Source organism: Pelophylax lessonae, assembly GCF_965119305.1.
Source record: "Pelophylax lessonae genome assembly, chromosome: 12".
Taxonomy (NCBI): Eukaryota; Metazoa; Chordata; class Amphibia; order Anura; family Ranidae; genus Pelophylax; species Pelophylax lessonae.
This window is the reverse complement of record NC_138779.1, coordinates 217,474,919-217,484,875: the sequence shown is the minus strand read 5'-3', so window position 1 is coordinate 217,484,875 and position 9,957 is coordinate 217,474,919. Positions and strand designations below refer to the sequence as shown.

The following is a 9,957-nucleotide window of genomic DNA, read 5'->3' as shown; positions in this document are numbered from 1 at the left end:
TTGCTGTTGCTTTGAAATCTAAGGTGCGAACATTTTTTTGCCATATCTTTAACTCTATAGTTTCACTGTGCCATGCATTTATCAGTGGCTTTGGGAATTATAATTTTCTCCTTTAATTGAAGTTGGTATTGGACCAGTTACTGATGCAGACTACGGGAACCAATTAGCATATAAGAAATACAGGCTTTGTTCTCCGAAAAAAGGTGTCATGGTACCATTATTATACATGACAGAAGGTCACCATGCTCCAACACCAAGAACTATTGTTCAGCGATTTGCTAGGAGTTGTGTGGAAATTACTAAATGTATTCACTGTGTGAGATATATGCTATACAGGTATATAAGAACAAAATATCTATCTAGGGCTGCATTGACTTTGGACTTGAAAAAAAACACAGTGGACCAACACCAGCAGATGACACGGCTCCCCAAATCCTCACTGACTTTGGAAACTTCACACTGGACCTCATACAACTTGGATTCTGTGCCTCTCCACTCCTCCTCCAGACTCTGGGACCTTGATTTCCAAATGAAATGCAAAATGTCCACAGTCCGTGATGATTTGGGGAGCCATGCCATCTGCTGGTGTTGATCCGTTGTGTCCTATCAAGTCCAAATATAGTATAGTCTTCTATCTATCTATCTATCTATCTATCTATCTATCTATCTATCTATCTATCTATCTATCTATCTATCTATCTATCTATCTATCTATCTATCTATCTATCTATCTATCTATCTATCTATCTATCTATCTATCTATCTATCTATCTATCTATCTATCTATCTATCTATCTATCTATCTATCATTGTCTATCAGTTAGGGATAGATAGATGATTGAGTGGTTTAATGGCATCCCAGTCTTAGTCCATAGGATTCGTATTGAGTTGGCCCACCTTTTGCAGCTATACCAGCTTCAACTCTTCTGGGAAGGCTGTCCACAAGGTTTAGGCGTGTGTCTATGGAATGTTTGATCATTCTTCCAGAAGCACATATGTGAGGTCAGGCACTGATGTTGGACGTGAAGGCATGGCTCGCAGTCTCCGCTCTAACTCAGGGCAGGACTCTGTGCAGGCCAGTCAAGTTCCTCCACCCCAAATGTGCTCATCCATGTGTTTATGGACCTTGCTTTGTGCACTGGTCCAAATCATTTGGTGGAGGGGGGATTATGGTGTGGGTTTTTTTTTTTCAGGGGTTGGGCTTGGCCCCTTAGTTCCAGTGAAGGGAACTCTTAAAGCGTCAGCATACCAAAACTGTTTTAGACAATTTCATGCTCCCAACTTTGTGGAAACAGTTTGGGGTTGGCCTCTTAGTGACTGCCCATCAGTGCACAAAGCAGGGTCCATAAAGACCTAGATGAGCGAGTTTTGGGTGGAGGAACTTGACTGGCCTGCACAGAGCCCTGACCTCCACCCGATAGACCACTTTTGGGATAAATTAGAGGGGAGACTGCGAGCCAGGTCTTCTTGTCCAACATCAGTGCCTGACCTCACAAATGCGCTTCTGGAAGAATGGTCAAACATTCTCATAGACACTCCTAAACCTTGTGGACGGCCTTCCCAGAAGAGTTGAAGCTGTTATAGCTGCAAAGGGTGAGCCAACTCAATATTGAACCCTACGGACTAAGACTGGGATGCCATTGAAGTTAATGCATGTTTAGGCAGGCGTCCCAATACTTTTGGTAATATAGTATATGTTTTGAGTGAGCAGTCTCTAATAAAGTTTCTTGTGGATGATACCAGCGGTGTGCAACCCTTCTTTTCAGACTTGCATCATCTGCCACAAGAATGTGAGTGGGCTCTGTGCCGGTCTGCACCCGCCCTTCAAAGTTTAAGTCTTAATTTATTATTAAAACCAGTGATAATCAAATGCAGAGGCAATTATTCATTATGATAAAGAATTGATACATTTATATGGTCTTACAGATACAACCGACCCTTTGAGGGCAACCATAAAGCTGATGCGACACCCCTGAAAATTATTACCTCATCTATATTTAGTATGCGCACTTCACCCCACCTTGTTTGTTTCTTGCCAATTTTCCCTCTCTGTTCGTTGCTCTCTGCTAATATTTGATTTAGATGCGGAGCTGTTTGCCTGAGCGTATAAAAACCTCACACTGTCCCAAGTTACAGGACTCAATGCTGGTCAGTGGGCTGGTAAGTCATGTACTGATTAATAACTTTCAGATTTTTTTTTTTAAGTGTATTATTTGTTAATTAATTAATTAACTAATTTAGGTATTTATTTATTTATTTATTTATTTATTGCGTAATTAAGAAAATTAAGATATTAGCATATAATAAAGGTTGTTTTTTTTTTTTTATTCCTCTTTCTTTTGTTTTTTTTGTTTTTTTTGTTTTTCTATTTATGTGTTTTTTTTTTGATAAATATAATTTTTGTTTTGAAGTCTAGAATATTCTCCCCCCCCCCCCCCCCCCTTATTTGGAAAGACCTAGTATTACACAAAATCTTGAGGTTATATGAGATAGTTTATTTTTCTTTTCATGGATAGATAACTTTTTTTGTTAAGCGTATAGAATGTTATTTTTAAATTTAGTTTAAATTTTATTTTAAAGGAAAATAGAAGTACGTAAGTAAGTAAGTGAATATTAAGTGTTCTGTAAATTGTTTATACTCACTATTTCCTTTGTTTCTGGACAAACCTCATATATGAATTTCAGAATTTCTTTCTTTTTTTCTTATTTTTTTTGTAATATTTCAATATGTAATATTTATCTGCTGCTTTGTGTAAATTGTTTATACTCACTATTAGGGATCGACCGATTTCCGGCAAAGCCGATATTTTGGGGGCCGATATGCACTTTCCCCCAATATATCGGAATCGGCCCCGGAGGTTACCGATATTTCGGGAAAATGCTTGTACTGGAGTGATGTCTGCAGCTAGAGGCATCACCCTGTTACCAGCGTCCATAGCTGACGATCGGAATTGCAATGACAACCGATGCGGCTGAGAAGCCGCTTGGCTGTCGTTACAAGGAGCCGGAGGGGACGCCCCTCTCGCCGCATTCCGCGGCTCGCCCGGGTCTCCTGTCACACCGGGAGACCCGGGCATCCAGCCTGCACGACCGCCGAAGAGTAGACCCGATCAAAGCCGCATTCGGCTCTGATCGGGTCTCCATGTAAAACCAGTAAATTATGTCATGACATCACTTCCAGGTACTCGGCGCCAAATTAAAAAAAAAAAAAGCAGTCAAAACAGCCAAACTTGACGTTTTGAATGCTTTTAAGTGCAGAGGAGGGGTTTGGGGTTTTTTAGACCTCCAGATCCCTCCACAACAGTACCTGTCAAAAAAAAATTAATAATAATAATACATATAATCCCAAACTTTTTCTTCTAATTGTTTTGGATCTTGAAGGGAAGAGTTAGGAGCCCTCTCAAGTTTTTATCAAATGGGGGAGGGGTAATTCCAAAATGTACCATAGTCCATCCCAGGACTGAGCAAGAGAGGGTGGATACGTTCCTACATAAAGTGAGCCCAAGGCAGGGGGTCTATTTTCCTACATATAGTGGGACCAAGGCAGGGGGTGGCTATGCTTCTACACACAGTGGGGGGCTTTGTTCCTAAATACGGTGAGACCAAGACAGGGGGGCTATGGTCCTACATACAGTAGGACCAAGGCAGAGGGGTTATGTTCCTACATACAGTGGGACCAAGGGAAGGGGGGCTATGGTCCTACATACATTGGGCCCAAGGAAGGAGATGGCTATGCTCCTACACACAGTGGGGGGCTTTGTTCCTAAATACAGTGGGACCAGGACAAGGGGGCTATGGTCCTACATACATTGGGACCAAGGCTGGGGGTTCTTAGTTCCTAAATACTGTGGGGCCAAGGCAGGGGGTGGGGGCTATGTCCCTACATACAGTGGGCCCAAGGCAGGGATGGTTATGTTCCTATATACAGTGGGACCAAGGAGGGGGGGGGGCTATTTTCCTACATATAGTGGGACCAAGGCAGGGGGGGCTATGTTCCTACATAGAGTGGGCTCAAGGCAGGGGGTGGCTATGCTTCTACATGCAGTGGGGGGCTTTGATCCTAAATATAGTGGGACCAAGGCAGGGGGGCTATGGTCCTACATACAGTGGGACCAAGGCAGGGATAGCTATGTTCCTACATACAGTGGGACCAAGGTAGGGGGGGCTATGTTCCTACATACAGTGGGACCAAAGAAGGGGGGCTTTGTTCCCAAATATAGTGGGACCAAGGCAGGGGGGCTATGTTACTACATACTGTGGGCCCAAGGCAGGGTTGGGCTATGCTCCTGCACACAGTGCGGGTGCTTAGTTTCTAAATACAGTGGGACCAAGGCAGGGGGCTTTGTTCCTAAATACAGTTGGACAAAGGCAGGGGGGGATATGTTCCTACATACAGTGGGACCATGGCAGAAGGGGGCTTTGTTCCTGAATACAGTGGAGCCAAGGTGGGGGGAGGGGCTTTGTTTCTACATACAGCTGAACCAAGGTAGGGGGGGCTATGTTCCTCCATACAGTAGGAGCAAGGCGGTAGGGGCTACCTTCCTGGATACAGAAGGACCAAGTCAGGGGGGGGTATGTTCCGAAATACAGTGGGACTAAGGCAAGGGGGGCTATGTTCCTACATACAGCGGGGCCAGGGCAGGGGGGCTACGTTCCTACATACCGTGGGACCAAGTCAGGGGGGCTATGTTCCTACATAAAGCAGAACCAAGGCGAGGGGGCTATGTTCCAGCATAAAGTGGGGCCAAGGCAGGCGGGCTACCTTCCTACATACAGTGGTACCAAGGCAAGGGGGGCTATGTTCCTACATAAAGCAGAACCAAGGCGAGGGGGCTATGTTCATACATACAGCTGGACCAAGGCAGGGGGGCTATGTTCCTATATAAAGCAGAACCAAGGCGAGGGGGCTATGTTCCTACATACAGTGGGCCCAAGGCAGGGGGGCTACGTTCCTACATAAAGCAGAACCAAGGCGAGGGGGCTATGTTCATACATACAGCTGGACCAAGGCAGGGGGGCTATGTTCCTACATTCAGTGGGACTATAGAGAACGAACGTAGCCACCCTCTAACAGAAAGTCAGATCACAGCAGGAGGAGGAGGCTGAAAACAATAAAGTTTTTTAAGATGTGAATATATACTTAAATTATATATTTTTTTTTGAACCAAGGTTTAGTGTCACTTTAATAATACGAAATTTAGGGTCTCCTTTAAATGTACCCAGCAATAAACATGTAAAAAAAAAAACCTTTACATACACTTTACATGTTGACTGTTTTATTGCTAATCAATACTCATACTTCTTTTAATGCAGCATGAGAATGCCAAATTTCCTGCAGCTGTGTGCATTGCTAGCTCTCACATGTGGTAAGTTTCATATGTTTTATGGTGTGCTGTGCTCTATAATTGTTACATAAAAGTAATAGAATACATGCAATCCTTAACCTCCATATCGGTATTTTCGAGTGTGGCTCGGGGTATAGTGTGCCAAAAGCGGTAACCCCGAGCCACACTCGGGATTACCCCAGAATCACACTCACGTGTGACGTGTGACAGCCATCCTCCCTGCTGTCCTCCCGCTGTCTGCTCGGCCGATGCCGGCACCTGTCTTCCGGTTCCCTTCCCTGTGAACGTTGCGACGCAGGGGGTTGGAACCGGCGTCAAATTCAAAAATGTAAATACACCAAATGAGATGATAGAGAGCTGTGATCCTAACGGGTTACACTGTATCATCCCATCTCACCACAGGATTTCACCTGGTGACTTTTCCAGTGCCCTGCCTGTGCTTTTCCAGTTCTTTGTGCCTGGAAAATGGAGAACGACCATGGCGTCCAAAAGGCCTTCTTTTTCGCGCAAAAGCGCTTTTAGACAAACTGGAAAACAGTGACAGCGAACTGAGATACTTGAAGAACTGAGCGATAGCGATTCGTAGGAAAATCGGTCATCAGGTACGGAAATTGATGACAGCGACGATTCTGATGTCTCTTTCTGGCACATGGAATTTGGGAAGTGTATCAAATGATTCTTCAGAATTTCCAATGGAGCGATGTGCCAGAAAGAGACATCAGAATCGTCGCTGTCGTCACTTTCCGTACCTGATGACCAATTTTCCCACAAATCGCTATCGCTCGGTAAAAAATTACATATATGAATTAAAAAAAAAAAACCCAGTAAAGTTCACCCGATTTGTTTTGTATAATGCGAATGATGATGTTACATTGAGTAAATAGATACCTAATATGTTATGTCTTAAAATTGCGTCTGCTTGCGGCAAACCACAGTGCATAAGATTCTCCATAGGCAATGCTTTACACGCCTTTACAGGTTACCAGCTTAGAGTGGCACAGGAGATCTGATGATAGAATTATTGCTCTCGCTCTGACGTTCATGATGATACTTCACATGTGTGGTGCGATCACCGTTTACATATGCATGCGGGAGTTATGTATATGTTCGCATTTGCGCATAAGCATGGTGGGACATGGCGCTTTACATTTTTTTATTATTATTTATATATTTATTTTTTACAATTTTTGTTTTTTTTGTACAAATTTCATTGCTATCACAAGGAATGAACAACATTCCTTGTGATAGCATGGGCTGTGACAGGCCCTCTTTATGGAGAGATTTGGGGTCAATTAGACCCCAGATCTCTCCTCTGCCCCCCCCCCCCCCATGCACCAAGATAGGTCCGATCAGCTACTTCTCTAGCCACTAGTGGCCAGGTAAACAAAGGGGCGGACCCCAAATCTCTTCTCTGGCCCCCCATGCAGCTGATCAGACTGAGATTGGTCGGATTAGTTGCTTCTCTGGCCGCTGGTGGCCAGGTAAACAAAGGGGCAAAACCCGAAGTGACGAATAGTCGTCGCTCCGGGTTTCTGGGTTACAGAGAGAGGGGAACGACGTCAGTTCTTCTCTCTCTGAACAGGGCAGCCATCGCCGCCGGCCTAATCACTCCCACCCTCCGCAATGGGACCGGAGAGCCCAGGAGAGGCGGCGGTGGGAGGGGGTGGGACCCCCTTCCTCCACCCGCAGAAGTGATTGAGTGGCTAATAAATATTTATATATATATATAAATAAATACATATATATATATTGTATATACACAGTATCTCACAAAAGTGAGTACACCCCTCACATTTTTTGTAAATATTTTATTCTATCTTTTCATGTGACAACACTAAAGAAATGACACTTTGCTACAATGTAAAGTAGTGAGTGTACAGCTTGTATAACAGTGTAAATTTACTGTCCCCTCAAAATAACTCAACACACAGCCATTAATGTCTAAACCGCTGGTAACAAAATTGAGTACACCCCTAAGTGAAAATGTCCAAATTGTGCCCCAAAGTGTCAATATTTTGTGCGGCCACCATTGTTTTCCAGCACTGTCCTGTTGAGTTATTTTGAAGGTACAGCAAATTTACACTGTTATACAAGCTGTACCCTCACTACTTTACATTGTAGCAAAGTGTCATTTCTTCAGTGTTGTCACATGAAAAGATAGAATAAAATATTTACAAAAAATGTGAGGGGTGTACTCACTTTTGTGAGATACTGTATATATTTATATATGATCATACTATTAAGATAAAACACCTCTTCGTAATCAATATGATCATTTTAAATAGTGCTGTATCGTAAATGTATATATATATATGTATATATATATATATATATATATATATATATATATATATATATATATATATATATGCTGTATATATATATATATATATATACTGTATATATATATATATATATATATATATATATTTTTTATGTATATGTATTTATATATATATTGTGTATAGATATATATATATATATATATATATATATATATATATATATATATATATATAGTAACTAAACACAATAATTTACATACTTAACCGCTTGCCGACCGCCGCAAGTAGATTTACTGCGGCGGTCAGCCCCTGCCAGGCAGAGTGACGTTAATTAACGTCACTAGCCTGGGAGGGTCTGGGGAGCGAGCGCGCGCCCGCGGAGGCGCGCTCCCGCTCCCGCGCGGTCACGGACCCCCCCGCGCGTGTGACCAGCGGACCCAATGTCCGCCGGCCACTCGGCGATCGTCGGGGGAGAGGGAGAATGTCAGGCAGCTTGTGTAAACAAGCTGCCTGTCATTCTCCTCGCTGTAAAGACACTGATTACACGGATCTAGTATGTAGATCCGTTGATCAGTGTCCTTACAGCTAGAGCCACAGCCAATCACAGTAGAAACCACGCCCCTAGGGACACACACAGCCCCTCCCTCCCAAATAAAGTTAACCCCTTCACTGCCAGTGTATTTTTACAGTAACAGTGCATATGTATAGCACTGATTACTGTAGAAATGTCACTGGTAACCCCAAAAGTGTCAAAAATGTCAGTCAAGGGTCCGATCTGTCCGCTGCAATGTCGCAGTACCGCAAAAAAATCGCAGATCGCCGCCATTACGCGTTAAAAAAAAAAACAACAAAAATGACAAAAATCTTTCCCTTTGTTAGTAAACGCGATAACTTTCGCGCAAACCAATCAAAATACGCTTTTTGCGATTTTTTTTACCAAACATAGGTAGGATAAAACAAATTGGCCAAAAATTTTAAAAAATTTTGATTTTTACATTTTTTTGGGGGGGAATTTCATATAAAAAAATGTGAAAAATATTGCTATTTTTGCAAAATTGTCGCTCTGTTTTTGTTTATAGCGCGTGATCAAAAAATCGCACAGGTGATCAAATACCACCAAAAGAAAGCTCTGTTTGTGGGAAAAAAAGGACGTCAAATTCGTTTAGGTATAGCGTCGCACGAGCGCGCAATTGTCCGTTAAAGTCACACAGTGCCGAATCGCAAAATACCCCCTGGTCTTTTAGCAGGAAAATCCTCCGGGGCTTAAGTGGTTAAACAAATTCTACATGTTGGATAATTCTAGTCAGATTAATACATACTACATAACGAGATTTATTATTATTATTATTATTATTATTATTATTATGCCAGCAGACAATAAAATTATGACTGAACCCATTTCAGGGGATATGATAAATGAGGTTATAGTCACATCATCATACACTCTTATATGTATGTGGAGATGGTGCGGTTCTTATTAGAATATTCTCATCAATACATAAAAATAAAACTCCATAGTTCCATCTTAGCATATTATGGACTTTATGGACTATGAAGGCTGTACATCAATAAACATCCTAATATTCCCAGTTGGATGTCCGTTGTCCACTTTCCACATATTTTAAATGATGTTTGATATATACAGGAGCATCATTTATAAAATTAGAATATCATCAAAAAGTTAATTTATTTCTGTAATTCAATTCAAAAAGAGAAACTCCCATATTTTATATAGATGTGTTACACACAGAGTGATATATATGAAGCATTTCTTTCTTTAAATTTTGATGATTATGGCTTACAGCTAGTGACACCCCGAAATTCAGTATTTTAGAAAAATAGAATATTACACACATTACATTATTACATTATATTAAATTACATAATAAGACCATAAGACCAATAAAAAAAAGAGGATTTTAATACAGAAATGTTGTCTTAGTGAGAAGTCTGTCCATGTACAGTATAGGATGCACTCAATACTTGGTCGGGGTTCCTTTTGCATGAATTACTGCATCAATGTGGCATGGCATGGAGGCGATCAGCCTGTGGCACTGCTGTAGCCTCATTGAAATTGCTTTGATATTGGCTGTCAGCTCGTCTGCATTGTTGGGTCTGGTGTCTCTCATCTTCCTCTTGACAATTCCCCACAGATTCTCTATGGCAGTGTTTCTCAACTCCGGTCCTCAGGGCACACTAACAGGCCAGGTTTGCAAGAAAACTGAAATACATCCCAGGTGATATAATTTGCTGCTCAATGATTGCATTATTCTAGTCTGCATCTCCCCAAGGTAATACCTAAAGTCTGGCCTGTTAGTGTGCCCTGA

At 42.0% G+C, this 9,957-nt stretch overlaps 1 protein-coding gene across 1 annotated transcript in view; it reads left to right on the top strand.

Annotated features, from left to right (window-relative positions):
- Positions 1–4,403: 4,403 nt before the first annotated feature.
- Positions 4,404–9,957, top strand: part of LOC309569034 (IgGFc-binding protein-like) — a gene marked incomplete at both ends in the record, with an annotated part of 181,502 nt that continues 175,948 nt past the window's right edge. Inside the window, 2 exons of the mRNA XM_082274795.1 lie at positions 4,404–4,486; positions 5,314–5,366. Of these exons, the coding sequence (XP_082130921.1) occupies positions 4,404–4,486; positions 5,314–5,366 (136 nt within the window). The remainder of the gene's footprint in view (positions 4,487–5,313; positions 5,367–9,957) is intronic.